At 41.2% G+C, this 19,373-nt stretch overlaps 1 protein-coding gene and 1 long non-coding RNA gene across 9 annotated transcripts in view; one reads left to right on the forward strand and one right to left on the reverse strand.

Annotated features, from left to right (window-relative positions):
• The window catches only part of LOC117976009 (uncharacterized), a 516,634-nt gene that overhangs the window by 405,800 nt on the left and 91,461 nt on the right, over nt 1-19,373 (reverse strand). For 2 of the 6 annotated variants that reach the window (XR_010109897.1, XR_010109898.1), the window contains exons 5-6: nt 15,939-16,067; nt 5,099-5,207 (exon numbers count right to left, since the gene is read on the reverse strand). This is a non-coding gene — a long non-coding RNA (uncharacterized LOC117976009). Of the gene's footprint in view, nt 1-4,795; nt 4,981-5,098; nt 5,213-15,938; nt 16,068-19,373 lie in introns of all 6 variants that reach the window. The other 4 variants (XR_010109901.1, XR_010109899.1, XR_010109900.1 and 1 more) reach the window with 4 other exon arrangements.
• TMCO5A (transmembrane and coiled-coil domains 5A) overlaps nt 1-19,373 on the forward strand; it is a 62,575-nt gene that overhangs the window by 31,045 nt on the left and 12,157 nt on the right. Inside the window, exon 12 of one of the 3 annotated variants that reach the window (XM_055099012.2) lies at nt 5,371-5,444. In XM_055099012.2, the coding sequence (XP_054954987.2) occupies nt 5,371-5,444 (74 nt within the window). Of the gene's footprint in view, nt 1-3,383; nt 6,313-19,373 lie in introns of those variants that run through there. The other 2 variants (XM_055099011.2, XM_003816704.4) reach the window with 2 other exon arrangements.

Genomic DNA, 19,373 nt, shown 5'->3' on the forward strand with positions numbered 1-19,373 from the left:
GTTGTGTCATTATTGTCCTTCAGTTAGAAGAATTTTTTAATTTCCATCTTCATTTCATTTTTGACCCAATGCTCATTCAGGAGCAGGTTATATTATGTCCGTGTATTTGCATGGTTTTGAAGGTTCCTTTTGGTGTTGATTTCCAGTTTTATTCCACTGTGGTCTGAGAGAGTGCTTGATATAATTTCAATTTTCTTAAATTTATTGAGCCTTGTTTTATAGCCTATCATACGGTATATCTTGGAGAAAGTTCCATGTGCTGTTGAATAGAATGTGTATTGTGCAGTTGTTGGATAAAATGTTCTGTATGTATCTGTTAAGTCCATTTGTTCCAAGATATAGTTTAAATCCATTGTTTCTTTGTTGACTTTCTGTGTGATGACCGATCTACTGCTGTCAGTGGAGTATTGAAGTCCCCCACTATTATCATGTTGCTGTCTATCTCATTTCTTAAGTCTATTAGTAATTGTTTTATAAATTATGGAGCTCCAATGTTAGGTGCATATATGTTTAGGATTGTGATATTTTCCTGTTGGACAAGGCCTTTCACCATTATACAATGTCCCTCTTTCTCTTTTTTAACTGCTGTTGCTTTAAAGTTTGTTTTGTCTGATATAAGAATAGCTACCTCTTCCTTGAATATTTCTCCCTTCACTTCTTGTTTCATTTTTTGGATTTCCTTGCATTGGGCTTTGCCTTTCTCTGGTGCCTCCCTGATTAACTTAATAATTAACCTCCTGAATTCTTTTTCAGGTAAATCAGAGATTTTTTTTCTTGGTTTGAATCAACTGCTGTTGAACTAGTGTGATTTTGGGGAGTGTTAAAGAGCCTTGTTTTGTCCTATTACCAGAGTTGGTTTTCTGGTTCCTTCTCATTTGGGTAGGCCCTGTTAGAGGGAAGGTCTAGGACTGAAGGCTGTTGTACAGATTCTTTTGTCCCACGGGGTGTTCCCTTGATGTAATACTCTCCCCCTTTTCCTAAGAATGTGGATTCCTGTGAGCAGAACTGCAGTGATTGTTGCCTCTCTTCTGGGTTTAGCCACCCAGCAAATCTACCAGGTGCCAGGCTGGTACCAGGGGTTGTCTGCACAGAGTCCTGTCATATGAACTGTCTATGGGTCTTTCAGCCATGGATACCAACACAGTATTTGGGGTGTCTTCCGGGTCATGCAGGAGCAGTCCACTTCCTTCAGAAGATCTGTAGGTCCTCTCAGAATTGCTGTTTTTTTTCTTGAAGTTGATCTGGAGCTAAAATTCACAATGCGAGCCTCTGCATGCTTCTCTCCCTGTCTGAGTTGGAGTTGCAATCTAGTCCTGCCTCCCATCCACCATGATGACCTGTCCCCACTTTGTGAAAATCAGTAGCGTTTCTATATGCCAACAGTGAACAATCTGAAAAAAAATAAAAATAATTCCACTTATCATAGCCACAAATAAAATTAAATATCTAGGAATTAACCAAAGAAGTGAAAGATCTTTATAATGAAAAATGTAAAACACTGATGAAAGAAATTGAAGAGGACACCAAAAAATGGAAAGTTATTCCAAGTTCATGGATTGGAAGAATTAATATTGTTAAAATATCCATACTACCCAAAGCAATCTACAGATTTAGTGCAATTTTTATCAAAATACCAATGACATTCTTCACATAAATTTAAAAAAACTATTCTAAAATTTATAGGGAGCCACTAAAGACCCAGAATAGCCAAAACTATCCTAAGCAAAAAGAATAAAACAGGAGGAATCACATTACTTGACTTCAAATTATACTACAGAGCTATAGTGACCAAAGCAGCATGGTACTGGCATAAAAACAGACACGTATACCAATGGAACATAATAGAGAACCCAGAAACAAATCTGCACACCTAAAGTGAACTCATTGTTGACAAAAGTGCCAAGAACAAACATGGCCGAAAAGACAGTCTCTTCAATAAACGGTGCTGAGAAAACTGGATATCCATATGCAGAAAAATGAAACGAAATCCCTGTCTCTCACCATATACAAAAATCAAATCAAAATGGATTAAAGTCTTAAATATAAGACCTCAGCCTATGAAACCAGCACAAGAAAACATCAGAGAAACTCTCCAGTACATTGGTCTGAGCAAAAATTTCTCGAGTAATACAAGCACAGGCAACCAAGACAAAAGTGGACAAATGGGTTCTCATCAAGCTATAAAGCTTCTGCACAGCAAATGAAACAATCAACAAAGTGAAGAGACACTTCACAGAATAGGGGAAAATATTTGCAAACTACTCTTCGGACAAGGGATTAATAACCAGGGTATATAAGGAGCTCAAACAACTTTATAGGAAATAAGTCTAATAATCTGATTTAGAATGGGCAAAAGATTTGAACAGACATTTCTCAAAAGAATACATACAAATGGCAAACAGGCATGTGAAAGGTACTTGACATCATTGATCATCAGAGAAATGCAAATCAAAACTACAATGAGATATCGTCTCACCCCAGTTAAAATGGCTTTATCCAAAAAGGCAATAACAAATACTGGCAAAGATATAGAGAAAAGGGAACACTCATCCATTGTTAGTGGGAATGTAAGTTAGTACAACCACTATGGAGAACAGTTTGGAGGTTCCTCAGAAAACTAAAAATAGAGCTACCATATGATCCAGCAATCCCACTGCTGGGTATATACTCAAAACAAAGGAAATCAGTACATTGAAGAGCTATCTGCACTTTCATGTTCATTGCAGCACTGTTCACAATAGCCAAAATTTGGAATCAACCTAAGTGCCCATCAACAGATGAATGAATAAAGAAAATATGGTACATCTACACAATAGAGTGCTATTCAGCCATAAAAAGAAAATGAGATTCCATCATTTGCATTGGAACTGGAGGCCATTATGCTAAATGAAATTACCCATGCACAGAAAGACACACATCACATGTTCTCATTTATTTGTGAAACCTAAAAATCAATACAATTGAACTCATGAAGATAGAGAGTAGAATAATGGTTACCAGAGGTTGTGAAGGATGATGGCAGGGAGGTGAGAATGCTTAGTGGTTTTTTTTTTTTTAAGTAAGACCTAGTATTTGATAGCAAAACAGGGTGACTATCATCAATAACAATTTAATTATACATTTTTAAATAACTAAGTATAATTGGTTTGTAAATACAGTGGATAAATGCTTGAGGAGATGGGTACATCATTTTACATGATGTGATTATTACTCATCGCATGCCTGTTTCAAAACATCTCATATACCCCATAAATATACACACCTACTATGTACCCACAAAATTTTTTTCAGTGCGCGAATAGACTTGGGGCTTTAGGCAAGGCTAGAGCAAGAAACCTCAAAACAATGTCTTGGGACATCATTTCTTTTTCTTCTCTCTTCAGATGGGCCTCCTCCTTTTAGTGGCAAGATGGCTGCCAACAATCCAGATCTCGTACTACCAGATTAGCAACCTTTGCAGAATAAAAGTCTTTTCCAACAGGTTCAGCAGTAAAGTCCAGAAAAGGTCATAAACTGGCCTGTCTGAGGTCAATTGCCTACCCTGTCCCACAGTCAATGTGGCCAGAGGGATGGAGTACTCTGATTGGTCAAGCTTATGTCATATGTTCAGCCCCTTACTAAGGATTAAGAGCAGTAAAAGAAGAAGAACAAAGTAAGGGAATGACCTAAACTATATGGAATGCATTTCTCCCACTAAAAAGGGCTCAGTGCCTATGGAAGAGAAAAGGGATGCTGGACATGCAAAAGCAGAGGTCTACTTCATTGCTAAACTCTGTGTCTTCCTGTAAGCAAAAATTATAACTTCTAAAGATAGTAGATTAAGATGGTGAAAGCTTCTACAAAGAGCTCAGTTTAAGAACCATGTAAATAATCAGGTCACTAGGGCTAAAGTAAGCAACAATTCTAAAATAAGTAGAATATGACTGGTATAAATTGCTTCACCAACTCAAAGTAGCATATATATCACACCTCTTATTTTTCCAATTAATTGCTGAAACACTCACATGCCTTACTAATAGGATATACTCTACATTATTTTCCAGTACAAGAGAAAATTATTTTAAATGGTAAGGTTTTAGGTCTAAAAGTGTCTCAATTTTAAGAAAGCTGATATCAAGCAGGTCATATTTTCTAGGCATTGTGCAATGACTATAGAAATTATGAAAATGTGTAACCAACCAGTAATATCTAGCCACACGCAAATTTTATAAAAGATCCTTTTAATTAACTTCTGGATTAAATGGAAAATCCAAACTGAGATTACTTCTATAGGGTCAGTTACATGCTAAGGAGGAAGCATAGAGAGTAGAAGAATGGTTACCAGAGGCTGTAACCTTCTTAATTTAAGGTAAAAAATTCTACCCTATTAGCTTATTATTAGATGAAAACAGAAATTCTTGTCACATACAGGCACTATTCACTGCAGTGAAGTATATCTTTTCAGAAAGTTGCATAAAATCGAATAAAATACCATGTATTAAATTTAAAAAACTGGATATATTTGAACTCCTTCTTGAAGTTATTCCTCCCTCCTAAATTGTCAGGAGCCTTTATAGCTCTCAAGTCCAAGGGCAGGGAGGGGTCATTCTAGCATTCACACCAGCCAGGAGCCAACCTGGGACTCCTTGGTCCACTGCCATTGCTTGTGAGAACACATAATGTCACTGTTGAAAACTGATCCTACACAACGTGGTCAAGTAATTTATTGTACAAATTGAGACACTTGTGATAATAGAAAGGAATGCTGTTAATAATTATGCCAGGACTGTTTCAGAAAACCAGGATGTATGGTTACCTTCTATGTAATTCGAGATCTTGTTCACCCTATGTGGTTTGCTGAGGCAGGTGGATTTCATTCTTCAGTGCTAAGTGCAGATAATAGTGTCCCATGCTTAGAATCTCAGTGCCAGACTCAAGGTGCACTTCTTCTTCCATTCAAATACTCAGCCCTACTCCGCCCTCTGCTCCAAGGTCAAGCTCCTAGAGGATCAAGATGAACTCAGGTTTCTGCCTCTCTCACCCTTGCTTCTCCAGGATGCCCTTCAGGAAGTCAGGCTACTCTCTGGAGATCCACCCCTTTGGAGGTCAGAAGTCTTACCTTCCAAAGACTCACCACCCAAACGCAAACAGCTCAATGATACACTCCAAGGAAAGCTCCAAGGTGCACACCTTTCCTTCCAGACACTTTCCACACTCCTTTGAAGGTTCTGCACTGGAGAAGAGAAACAGTTCACTAAAAGCCAGTGTTAGAGACACCATTCGTTTCTACGGTCAAACCTGAGTTTTCTGAGCTGTTATCAACTGGCCTGTTTAGGCAACATCTCTACACTTCTACATTTCTTTTTTTTTTTTTTTTTTTTTTTTTTTTAGATGGAATCTCGCCCTGTTGCCCAGGCTGGAGTGCAATGACATTATCTCAGCTCACTGCAACTTCCACCGCCCAGGTTCAAATTATTCTCCTGCCTCAGCCTCCCAAGTAGCTGGGGTTACAGGCGCCCACCACCACGCCTGGCTAATTTTTGTATTTCTAGTAGAGACGGGGTTTCACCACATTGGCCAGGCTGGTCTCCAACTCCTGACCTCGTGATCTGCCCACCTCAGCCTCCCAAAGTGCTGGAATTACAGGCGTGAGCCACCGCACCCGGCCTACTTCTACATTTCAAAATAATTATTTATCAGAATGATAAGTTCATATTGCTCATGATTTGAGGAAAAAAGGGAAAGGAAGAAAAAGAATATTTGTTAAATCCTTAGTACTGTGTAGTGTTGGGAATACATGGATGAAGAAGACATAATATCTGGTTTTGAGAAGGTGGGAAGGAGAGACAGATATATCACGTGTATATATGGTAAGTCCTATAACAGAAACATAGAAGGAGTAATTCTCCATGTCTACGTCCAATAAGAGGTGACATTAAATCTGTGAATTATGCTAGACTTGGAAGAAAAATGACATGCCACATATTAGATAAGCTGACCATGTGTTAGCAAAGCCATTCTTTACTGAAGGACTAAAAACGTTTTCCATCCTAGATGAATATCTCAAATGGAAGTACCAAATACAAGTATCCCCAAAAATGAGCAACTTAGTCCATCAAGTTGTCTGGAGTTGGTAAATTCTTTATAACACTAGGCCTCAGAGAAAACCAAACCCTCTTCTACTGGCAATTATTAGAGTAGTGCACAAATACCCACATTCTGATAATACCAGTAACTCTGAGATATTTACTCAAGACCCCATCACCCTAAATGAGAATACCCAACACTATGTCACTGCCTTGAGGGTTTCCAATAAAGTTCTGCATTTTGTGTACAACTTTTTATAAAACTTTTATTTTAGGTTCAGGGGTACATGTGCTGGTTTGCTATATAGGTAAATTGCATGTCACAGGGTTTTGTTATACAGATTATTTCATCACCTAGGTAATAATCTCACTATTCAATAGGTGGTTTTCAGTTCCTCTCCCTCCTCCACCTTCCACCCTCAAGTACACTTGTGTTCATGTGTTGTTGATGTTTGCTCCCATTTATAAGCAAGAACATGCAGTACTTGGTTTTCTGTTCCTGAGTTAGTTTGCTTATGATAATGGCCTCAAACTCCATTCATGTTGCTGCAAAGGACATAATCCTGTTCTTTTTTTATGGTTGCATAGTGTATATATACCACATTTTATTTATCCTGTCTACCATTGATGGGAATTTAGGTTGATTCCATGTCTTTGCTATTGTGAGTAGTGCTCTGATGAGTATATGCATGTATATGTCTTTATAGTCGAATGGCTTATATTCCTTTGGGTATACACCCAATCATGGGACTGCTGGGTTGAATGGTTAATTCTGTTTTAAGTTCTTTGAGAAATTGCCACACTGCTTTCCACTATGGCTGAGCTAATTTACAGTCTGTATTATTCTGTTTTCACACTGCTGATAAAGACATACCCGAGGCTGGGCAATTTACAAAAGAAGGAGGCTTATTGGACTTACAGTTCTGCATGGCTAGGGAGGCCTCACAATCATAATGGAAGGTGAAAGTCATGTCTCACATGGTGGCAGACAAGAGAAGACAGCTTGTGTAGGAAAACTCCCATTTTTAAAACCATCTGCTCTCCTGAGACTTATTAACTATCACAAGAACAGCACAAGAAAGACCTGCCCCCATGATTCAACTATCTCCCACCAGGTCCCTCCCACAATACGTGGGAATTCAAGATGAGATTTGGGTGGGGACACAGTCAAACCACATCATTCTGTCTCTGGCCCGTCCCAAATCTTATTTCCTCACATTTTAAAACCAATCATGCCTTTCCTACAGTCCCCCAAAGTCTTAACTCATTTCTGCATTAACTCAAAAGTCCACAGTCCAAAGTCTCATTGGAGACAAGGAAAGTCCCTTCTGCCTATGAGACTGTAAAATCAAAAGCAATTTAGTTACTTCCTAGAGACAATGGGGATACAGGTATTGGGTAAATATGGCCATTCCAAATGGGAGAAATTAACCAAAACAAAGGGGCTACAGGCCCCATACAAGTCCAAAATCCAGTGGGGTAGTCAAATTTTAAAGCTCCAAAATGATCTCCTTTGATTCCATGTCTCACATCCAGGTCATGCTGATGCAAGAGGTGGTTTCCCATAGTCTTGGGCAGCTCTGCCCCTGTGGCTTTGCAGGATATAGCCCCCCTCCTGGGTGCTTTCATGGCCTGGCATTGAGTGTCTGTGGCTTTTCCAGGGACCTTGTGCAAGCTGTCAGTGGATCTACCATTCTGGGATCTGGAGGATGGTTGCCCACTTCTCACAGCTCCACTAGGCAGTGCCACAGTAGGGACTCTGTGTGGGGGCTCTGACCCCACATTTCCCTTTCATACTGCACTAGCAGAGGTTCTCCATGAGGACCCCGCCCCTGTAGCAAACTTCTGCCTGGGCATCCAGGCATTTCCATACAACCTCTGAAATCTAGGCAGAGGTTCTCAAACCTCAATTCTTGACTTCTGTGCACCTGTAGACTCAACACCATGTGGAAGCTGCCAAGGCTTGGGGCTTCCACCCTCTGAAGCAACAGACTGAGCTGCACCTTGGCCCCTTTTAGTCACAGCTAGAGTGGCTGGAACACAAGGCACCAAGTCCCTAGACTGCACATAGCAAAGAGACCCTGGGCCCAGCCCACAAAGCAATTTTTTCCTTCTAGGCCTCCAGGCCTGTGATTGGAGGGGCTGCCATGAAGACCTCTGACATGCTTAGAGACATTTTCCCCATTGTCTTGGGAATTAAGTAATTCCCCATTACTTATGCAAATTTCTGCAGCTGCCTTGAATTTCTCCTCAGAAAATGGGATTTTCTTTTCTATCACAATGTCAGCCTGCGAATTTTCCAAACTTTTATGCTGTTTCCCTTTTAAAACAATGTTTTTAACAGCACCCAAGTCATATCTTTAATGCTTTGCTGCCTAGAAATTTCTTCCACCAGATACCCTAAATCATCTCTCTCAACTTCAAAGTTCCACAAATCTCTAGGGCAGGGGCAAAATGCTGCCAGTCTCTTTGCTAAAACATAACAAGAGTTACTTTTGCTCCACTTCCCAACAAGTTCCTCATCTCCATCTGAGACCACCTCAGCCTGGATTTCATTGTTCATATCATTATCAGCATTTTGGTCAATGCCATTTAACAAGTCTCTAGGGAATTCCAAACTTCCCCACATTTTCCTGTCTTCTTCTGTGCCCTCCAAACTGTTCCAACCTCTGCCTGTTACCAAGTTCCAAAGTTGCTTCTACATTTTTGAGTATCTTTTCAGCAGCGCCCCACTCTACTGGTACCAATTTACTGTATTAGTCTGTTTTCACACTGCTGATGAAGACATACCTGAGACTGGGCAATTTACAAAAGAAAGAGGTTTATTGGACTTATAGTTCCACGTGGCTGGGGAGGCCTCACAGTTATGGCAGAAGGTGAAAGGCACATCTCACATCGCAGCAGACAAGAGAAGAGGGCTTGCTCAGGGAAACTGCCATTTTTAAAACCATCTCGTGAGACTTATTCACTATCATGAGGACAGCATGGAAAAGACCTGCCACCATGATTCAATTACCTCCCACCAGGTCCCTCCCACAACACGTGGGAATTCAAGATGAGATTTGGGTGGGGACACAGCCAAACCATATCACAGTCCCACCAACAATGTATACGCATTTTCTTTTCTCTGCAACTTTGTCAGCATTTGTTATTTTTTGAGTTTTTAATAATAGCCATTCTGAGTGGTGTGAGATGTTATCTCATTGTGGTTTTGATTTACATTTCTCTGATGATTAGTGATGTTGAGCATTTTTTCATATGCTTCTTGACCATATGTATGTCTTCTTTTGAAAAGTGTCTGTTCATGTTCTTTGTTCATGTTTTAATGGGGTTGTTTTTTTCTTGTAAATTTGTTTAAGTTCCTTATAGATTCTGGATATGCAACATTTATTGGATATATAGCTTGCATATATTTTCTCCCATTCTGTAGGCTGTTTACTCTGTTGATAATTTCTTTTGCTGTGCAGAAGCTCTTCAGTTTAGTCAGATTCCATCTGACAATTTTTGGGTTTTGTTGCAATTGTTTTTGGCAGCTTCATCATGAAATCTTTGTGAGGACGTATGTCTACAATGACTTTTTTAGGTTGTCTTCTGGGTTTTTATAGTTGTAGGTTTTACATACAAGTCTCTAACCTAGCTTGCATTGATTTTTGTATATGGTGTAAGGAAGGAGTTCAGTTTTAATCTTCTTCACAGGGCTAACCAGTTATTCCAGTTCCATTTGTTGAATAGGGTGTCCTTTCCCCATTGCCTGTTTTGTCAACTTTGTCAAAGATCAGACTATTGTAGGTGTGTGGTTTTATTTCTGGGGTGTCTACTCTGTTCCATCAATCTATGTGTTTTTCTTTTCTTTTTTTCCTTTTTTTTTTTGTACCATGCTGTTTTGGTTACTGTAACCTTGTAGTCATGCTGTTTTGGTTACTGTAACCTTGTAGTATAGTTTGAAGTCAGGTAATGTGATGTCTGCAGCTTTGTTCTTTGTGCTTAGTATTGCCTTGGCTATTGGGGCTCTTTTTTGGTTCCATATGAATTTTGAAATAGTTTTTTATAATTATGTGAAGAATGCCATTGACAGTTTATAGGAATAGCATTGAATCTATAAATTGCTTTGGTCAGTATGGCCATTTTAACAATATTGATTCTTCCTACCCATAAGCATTGAATATGTCATCTCTGATTTCTTTGAGCAGGGTTTTGTAATTCTCATTGTAGAAATTTTTCACCTCCTTGGTTAGCTGTATTCCCAGTTATTTTATTCCTTTACTGGCACTTGTGAATGTGATTCTTTCCTGATTTGGCTCTCGGCTTGGCTATTGTGCATTGGCCAGTGATTTTTGTGCATTGATTTTGTATCCTGAAACTTTGCTGAAGTTGTTTATCAGCTGAAGGAGCTTCTGGGCTGAGACTATGGGGTTTTCCAGATATAGAATTATTTTGTCTACAAAAGGAGAGAGTTTGACTTCCTCTCTTCCTATTTCTATGTCTTTAGTTTCTTTCTCTTGCCTGATTGCTCTGGCTAGGATATCCAGTACAATGTTGAATATGAGTGGTGAAAGTGGGCATCCTTGTCTTGTTCCAATTCTCAAATGTTTCAAGTTTTTGCCCATTCAGTATGATGTTTGCTGTGGGTTTGTTACATATGGCTCTTATTATTTTGAGGTATGTTCCTTCATTGCCTAGTGTATCAAGGGTTTTTAACATGAAAAGATTTTGCATTTTATCAAAGGCCTTTTCTGCGTCTATTGAAATGATCATGTGGTTTTGGTTTTAGTTCTGTTTGTGTGATGAATCACATTTATTGCTTCACGTATGTTGAACAAACCTTGCATCCCAGAGATGAATCCTACTTGATTGTGGTTGATTATTTTTTTGATGTCTTGCTGGATTTTGTTTGCTGATATTTTGTTGAGGAATTTTGCATCTATATTTATCAAGAATATTCTCCTGAGGCTTTCCTTTTGTTCTTTCTCTGCCAGGTTTTGGTATCAGGAAGATGCTGGCCTCATAGAATGAGTTAGGGAGGAGTCCCTTCTCAACTTTTTGAAATAGTTTCAATAGGAATGGTACCAGCTTTCTTTTATACATGTGACAGAATTTAGTTGTGACTTCATCTGATCCTGGGCTTTTTATGATTGGTAGGCTTTTGATTACTGATTCAATTTCAGAACTCATTATTGGTTTGTTCAGGGATTCCATTTCTTCCTGGTTCAAACTTGGGAGGGGTAGGTTTCCAAGAATTTATCCGTTTATTCTAGGTTTTCTAGTTTTTGTGCTTAAAGGTATTAGTAGCAGTCTCTGAGCGTTGTTTGTATTTCTGTGGGTTGGTGGAAATGTCCTCTTTGTTATTTCTGATTGTGTTTATTTGGATCTTCTCTTTTTTTCTTTATTTGTCTAGCTAGTGATCTACTAATCTTATTCTTTCAAAAAACCAACTCCTGATGTGTTGACCTTTTGTATGGTTTTTCACATCTCATTTTCCTTCAGTTTGCCTCTGATTTTGGTTATTTCTTGTCTTCTGCTAGCTCTGGGGTTGGTTTGCTCTTGTTTCTCTAGTTACTCTAGGTGTTATGTTAGTTGCTAATTTAAGATCTTTCTATTTGATGTGGGCATTTAATGCTATAAATTTTTCTCTAAACACTGCTATAGCTGTGTCCTAGAGATTCTGGTATGTTGTATCTTTGTTCTCATTAGTTTCAAAGTATTTCTTGATGTCTACCTTAGTTTCATTGTTTACACAAAAGTTACTTAGGAGCAGGTTGTTTAATTTCCATGTAACTGTGTGCTTTTGAGGAGTTTTCTTGGTATTGATTTCTATTTTTATTGTACTGTGATCCAAGAGTGTGTTTGGTATAATTTGTGTTTTTTAAATTTGCTGAGGATTGTTTTATGGACAATTGTGTGGTCTATTTTGGTGTATGTGCCCATGCAAAGGAGAAAAATGTATATTCTGTTGTTTTTGGATAGAGAGTTCTGTTAAGTGTATGTTAGGCCCATTTTGTCAGTGTTGAGTTCAGGTCCCAAATATCTTTGTTAGTTTTCTGCCTCAATTATCTAATACTGTCAGTGGGGTGTTGAAGCCTCCTACTATTACTGTTTGGTTATCTAAGTCTCTTTGTAGGTCTTCAAGAAATTGCTTTATAAATCTGGGTGTTCCTGTGTTGCATGCATATATATTTAGGAGAGTCAGATCTTCTTGTTGAATTAAACTCTTTACCATTATATAATGTCCTTCTGTGTCTCTTTTGATTACCATTGGTTTAAGGTCTGTTTTGTCTGAAATTAGAACAGCAACCCCTGCTTTTTCCTGTTTTCCATTTACTTGGTAGATTTTTCTCCATCCCTTTACTTTAAGTCTATGGGTGTCATTACATGTCAGGTGATTCTCTTGAAGACAGCATAGAGTTGCGTCTTCCTTTCTTTATTCAGCTTGACAGTCTTTGCCTTTTAATTGGGGCATTTAGCCAATTTACATTCAAGGTTAATATTGATCAGTTGCGGTTTGATTTTAGCTTGTTATTATTCAGACTTGATTGCCTAGACTGCTTTATAGTGCTAACGGTCTGTGTATTTAAGTGTGTTTTTGTGGCGGACAATATTAGTCTTTCCTTTCCATATTTAGCACTCCCTTAAGGACCTCTTGTAAGACAGTCTACGGGTAAGAATTCCCTTAGCATTTGCTTGTCTGAAAAAGATCTTGGTCAGGCATGGGGCCTCACGCCTGTAATCCCAGCACTTTGGGAGACCAAGGTGGGTGGATCACCTGAGGTCAGGAGTTTGAGACTAGCCTGGCCAACACGGTGAAACCCTGTGTCTACCAATAATACAAAAATTAGCCAGGCATGGTGGTACATGCCTGGTAATCCCAGCTACTCGGGAGGCTGAGGCAGGATAATCGCTTGAACCTGGGAGGTGGAAGTTGCAGTGAGCTGAGATTGCACCATCGCACTCCAGCCTGGGTGACAGAGCAAGACCCCATCTTAAAAAAAAAAAAAAAAAAAAGATCTTATTTTTTCCTTCATGTTAGTCCGGTGCAGTTCCCTTTTTAGTGATCTGCTCCTTCTTTCTAGATGCCTTTAACATTTCGTCTTTCATTTCAGACTTGGAAATCTGATTATTGTGTGTCTTGGGGATAGTCATCTTGTACAGTATGTCACAGGGGTTCTCTGTATTTCTTGAATTTGAATGTTGGCCTCTCTAACAAGGTTAGGGAAATTTTCGTGGATGATGTCCGTAACTATGTTTTCCAAGTTGCTTGCTTTCTCTCCCTCTCAGGATAGCCGATGAGTCATAGGTTTGGTCTCTTTTCATAATCCCATGTATCTCAGAAGTTTTGTCAATTCTTTTTTGTTTCTTCCTTACTTTTGTCTGATTGAGTTACTTCAGAGAAGTAGTTTTTGAACTCTGAGATTCTTTCCTCAGCTTGGTTGATTCTGCTGTTAATACTTGTAATTGTACTATGAAATTCTTGAAGTGAGTTTTTCAGCTCCATCAGATCAGTTTGGTTTCTTTCTTTCTTTCTTTTTCTTCTTTTTTTTTTTTGACAGAGTCTCACTCTGTTGCCCAGGCAATAGCACAATCTCGGCTCATTACAACCTCCGCCTCCCAGGTTCAAATGATTCCTCTGCCTCAGCCTCCTGAGTAACTGGGATTACAGTGCCTGCCACCTTGCCCATTTTTAATACAGACAGGGTTTCACCATGTTGACCAGGCTGGTCTCAAACTCCTGTCTTAAAGTGACCTGCCCACCTTGGCCTCCCAAAGTGCTGGGATTACAGGCATGAGCCACCGCATCCAGCCTGGTTCTTTCTTAAAATTGCCATTTTGCCTTTTATCTCCTCTATCATTTTATTGTATTCCTTAGATTCCTCGGATTGGGTTTCAGCTTTCTCCTGAATATTGATGATCCTTGTTCCTATCCATATTCTGAATTCTATGTCTGTCATTTCAGCCATTTCAGCCTGGTGAAGAACCATTGTTGGGGAACTAGTGCAGTTGTTTGGAGGTAAGAAGACACTCTGGCTTTTTGAGCTGCCAGAGTTCTTGTGCTGGTTCTTATTTGTGTGGGTTAGTGTTCCTTTAATTGTGGTGTAATTTGAGTATAGTCTGTTGTCTTCATTTCTGGATGTTTTCAGCAGGCTGAGGCTTCGTGCAGGGTCTTTTGTAGCTGAATTCTTGTCCTTGGTTTCACGGCGTGTATATTAGCAAAGTATTTTTGGTGTTGAAGTTTGGGTTGTGATCCAGTAGATGGCACTTAAGTGTAATAGGCAGTAGATACGCTCTTGCTTAGCCACATGGCTCCTCTGTATTTCCTTGTGTTTGCAGCCATGCGCCATCTCTGTGCTTTGAGAGTGTGGACTCCTCTCCCACTCAAGTGTTGACTGAAGATCTCAGTTTGGCACTCCTGGGTTGCATATCCACAGCCTTGGGGCAAGCTCAGCCTTTATGTTGCCTGCCTGGCTTGGGGACAACAGGGCCAGGGACTTCAGCAGTGGCAATGGCAAAAGGTCTTTCACTTGTTTCTTACGGCTCTACCCTCAGAGAAATGCAGGGCCCTTACCAATCTGGGAGACTGGCCTGGAGTGGGGCAGCTGTGTGGGCTTAACCTGGGGGCCCTGTCTGGCAACAAATAGTGGGGGCAGGGAACTCATGAGGAAGACAGACTTGCCTGTTTTCCTTATGGCGGCTGCAGCATGCTAGAGGTGTAAAGCACTCAGGGTCTTTGTTCCTTCCCAGTCTGAAGTCAGCGAGGGCAGTACCCCTACAATGGCAGTAGCAGTGGCAGAGATGCTTTCAGTTGCCTCTGGGAGCCCCACTCCAGAGAAACACAGCCACTGCCAACGGGAATGTTAAGCCAAGGGTTGGGACAACTGTACTGTGGGCCTGAGCCAGGGGCCCTGCTTGGTAAAGAGCAGGGTGTCAGGGCTCACAGGGAAGACAGAATGAGCTCCTTTCCTTATGGTAACTGTGGCGTGCTGGAGCACAAATAAAGCCCTCAGACTCTTTGTTCCTTCCCCAGTCCAAGAGGAACAAGGGCAAAACTGCTACAGTGGCAATGGCAGAGAGATTGTCAGTTGCCACTCAGAGCTCGGTCCTAGGGAAACACAGAGCTACTACCAGTGGGAATGCGCAGTCAGGGGTGGGGCAGCTGCTCTGTGGCCCCCAGCCCAGGACCCTGCCTGGTGAAGACTAGGGGGTGGGGACTCACAGGAAAAAGAGTCTGAGTTCCTCTCCACAGGGTGGCTATGACATGCTGGAGGTGCCAGCAATGTGACCAGGCCCTTTGTTCCTCCCCCTGCCCAAGGGTAGTAAAGGTGGTACCACTGCAGCCACAGTGCGAGAGAGTCTGAGGGTTGTCTCTGGGATTTCCTTTCCAGGGAAATGCAGAGCCACCATCAATTGATGTGTTCAGGCAGAGGCAAGGTTGTTGTGCTGGGTTGCCCTGTTTGAGAGGCTGTATTAGTCCATTCTTGTACTGCCATAAAGAAATACCTGATAGTAGGTAATTTATAAAGAAAAGAGGTTTAATTGGGTCACGGTTCTGCTGGCTGTACAGGAAGCATGGCGGCATCTGCTTCTGGGGAGGCCTCAGGGAGCTTTGACTCATGGTGGAAGGCAAAGCGGGAGCAGGCATCTTAATGGCAGGAGCAGGACCAAGGTGGGTTGAGGGGCATTGCCACACACTTTTTAAAAACCAGATCTAGTGAGAACTCACTATCATGACAGAGTACCAAGGGGGAAATCCACCCCCATGATCCAATCACCTCCCACCAGGCCCCACCTCCAATACTGGGGATTATAATTTAACATAAGATTTGGGCAGGGACACAGATCCTAACTATGTCAAAGGCCCTGCCCAGTGAGGAGTAACAGGACCTGCCTGGAACACAGTCTTGTTGCTTTTCCATAATGCAGCGGTGCTGTGCTGGAGGTCCTCCTTAGTCCTTAGTCCTTAGTCTTTTTGCTCCCTCCCAAGCCTGAGGGCAGCAGGAGCAGGAGCAGGAGCTGTAGGGAACAAAAATAACAGGTCTGCCCACTATTGCTGGGAGTTCTGTCCGAGGGCAGTGCAGGGCTGCCAATGCCACATGAAACTGGACTTCATTCTTGGCAGAATGTGGTAGGCTCCCATTTACCAGCACCCTGCCACACGACAGATCAAGAAATCCACACCCTCTAAACTCATGAATCTGAAAATTGGCATCATAAAAAACTACTTTCACACATTGTGAGTTTAGAACCTGCCTGAGCACCCAAGCGGGGATGGGGTGAGTGGGGACCCAGGTTATGAGGCCTTACCCAATAAGGAGTAGTAGGGACAGCGAACCATGAGGAAAACAGAGTGGCCACTTTTCTTTAAGGCGGCTGTGCTCGGTGGAGGGCTGCATTAGTCCTTCATCTTTTCACATTCTCCCAAGCCTCAGGGCAACAAGGGCAGGAGCTCCAGAGAAGCCAAAATGGCAGGCCTGTCTGCCACCACTGGGAGCTCCACTGCAGGGCAGAGCTGCTACCAGCACCCCAGGAGGGGTGAGGTGGCTGGGGTCCCAGGTTGGGAGGCCCTGCCCACTGAGGGTAAGTGGGGGCAGTGACCCACATGGAAAACAGTCTGGCCACTTTTTCATAAGACAGCTGCACTGTGTCTTATGAAAAACAGTCTGGCCACTTTTTCATAAGACAGCTGCACTGTGTTGGGGGCTATGTTAGTCTTTAATTGATTTGCTCCCTCCTGAGTCTGAGGGCAGCGGGAGCTGGGAGCTGCAAAGCCAGAAAACTAAGGGGCCTGCCTGCCACTACTGGAAACTCCATCCCAGGTAAGTGCAGAGGCCAGAGAGTTCAGGCGGTACCGGGGGCTGCACTAGCGTCCTAGGCCAGTGGGCCTAGGCTGGTGGGGTACAGTGGAGGTAAGGCCTGCGGTCCGTCCACTCCTCGGCCCTGTCGATTCAGCCTGTATCCCAGGGACGTGTGAAGGAGTCTTGCTGCCCCCACCGCCAGAGCTGCAATAGCTGGTGCCAGGGTGCCCAGGGGTCTAAGATCCTCAGGAAGCCACGTGTGCCTGAGTGGTGGCTCTGCCCAGGCTCTAAGCAGCTCATGTCAGTCTAGAGGCCCATTTCCCGGCAGTGGGGAGCCTCTCCTGGCTCCCTGCCGATCCTGGGTGGGTAGCTGTCCTGTCTCTCTCTTCTCCCTTCTCCATGAGTTGTGTTGCTTCCCCGATGAATCCCAACTTGTCCACCTGCATGATCCAGTTGAAGAGCTAATGTTTATTCGCCTTATTCGCCACTCTTTCTCCTCTCTGTGAGAGTGGCGCACACCAGCCGCTTCTAGTCAGCCATCTTGGCAAAAAAAAAAAAAAAAAAAAAAAAAAAATCTAGTGTCTTTCTTTCTACACTGAATGGCAGTAGAACTCTAAGATTCAGTGGAACCTGGCAGTTTGTTCCCACTGGGTGGCCAATGCTACATCAAACTGGACTTCATTCTTGTCAAAATGTGGTAGGCTCCCATTTACCAGCACCCTGCCACATGATAATGCAACAAATCCACACCCTCTAAACCCATGAATCTGAAAGCTGGCATCATAAAAAAGTGCTTTCACACATTGTGGTTTTAGAATCAATTTATTTTAAGAAAACTTTTTTTAAAATTTTTCTTTCATGAATATTTCATTATTCATCACTCTATTTTCTCTGCTGTAGCTAAGCAGAATAATGCTGAGAAAACAGTTCAAAAGTTATTGTAGAAGATTCAAATCTCCACTGCCAGCTTAAAATCTATAACATTTTCCCTTTTGTTGTTTAAAGTAAAGGTAAATGTTGACTGCATTCTTTGGAATCATACCCAGAATATAGCTGCTGAAGGTGAGAATACAAAGTACAAAGATCTGCTCAGAAGGTAGAGAAAGCCAGCAAAAAAAAAAAAAAAAAAAACTGGTCCCAGAAGGCGGAGCAAGCCAGCAGAATAGTTTTGCCATGTAACAGTATTACTGTAGAAGGAGATTCAGTGGTATTTTAAATGGTTTTATTTTAAAAGATAAGAAAGGAAAAGAGAGAAAGATTCCTCGTCAGTGTAAACTTTTGACAATGAACAGCTGCCACTTTATGTGCTTTTATTTTACTGCAGCTATTAACTTTGCTTCCTTAAAATGATTTAAAATTTTTGATTTTATAATACTCAGAAACAGAGGTCTTAAAGGCAACACCCAATGGTTAAAATTATTGCTTTAAGAAAACCTTTCTAGCTGGGCACAGTGACAAGCACATGTAGGTTCAGCTACTCAGGAGACTGGGGTTGGGAGGATCACTTGAGCCCAGGAGTTCAAGGCTAGCCAGGGAAACATGGCAGCACCCTGTCTCTGAAAATATAGAAAACAAAATACATTTCTGATAAGGAGCAAAACTAATAGCTGCTTTTCTGTGTTTACAGTGCAGACCTGGGAAGGTAACATTTTTATGTAGCATGAGGTTACAGCCTGACTAGAAACTATTGTAGGGGAGATAAACGGCTGTTGGCTGGCTGGCTTGCTTCTCCTGATGAATATTTACAGAAGAGACTGGCTATAGATGCCAGCAGCTGGCCTTCCCAACAGTGTCTTAATCATTACAGACAACGGAGCAGCCTGCATTGGCCTTTGAAGCAGTGTATTCCCTTACGATTTGACCACGGTAGCCTGTTTCCCTCATGAACAGTAGAGGCCACTATTCCATGACACTTGCAAGATCTCTTCAGAAGCTAGTCATTCATGTAAGTAAATTATATTCCTGCTAGATGCGGAACAGATGGACCAAGGTCCAAGATAACAGCAAACTTGTCCCATTTTTCACAGGTACATAGGCTCTAGCCAGATTTGAGCTTCAAGAGAATAGATGTGGAAAACAGATAGATGTGGATGATAAAGTATTTGAGTATCAATCCCAAGGGCTGAGACACTACCTACCATTTTAATCCACCTTAAATCTTCAGAATATGCATCCTCAGTGAATTTCTTTATGAGGTCTCTGTCCTTACACCTATGTGCACACTGAAGCAGGACTTCACACTTTGACAAGTGCCAGAGATAGATCTCACTCCACAATGCCACATATATTAGGTTACAATAATCTTATGTCTTTATAATTCTATATCTTATATATTACAATTATATACAAATATATATAACACCTATTATATAATAGATATTTTATGTATTATATATTATCTATATATAATAGATATTATATATTATTATGATATATAATTGTTTATATATTATATAATATATTATATATACTATAATTTATAATATATAATTATATATTATATCTAACATATAATATATAGTAG

The sequence above is a fragment of the Pan paniscus genome, chromosome 16 (genome assembly GCF_029289425.2).
Source record: "Pan paniscus chromosome 16, NHGRI_mPanPan1-v2.0_pri, whole genome shotgun sequence".
Taxonomy (NCBI): domain Eukaryota; kingdom Metazoa; phylum Chordata; class Mammalia; order Primates; family Hominidae; genus Pan; species Pan paniscus.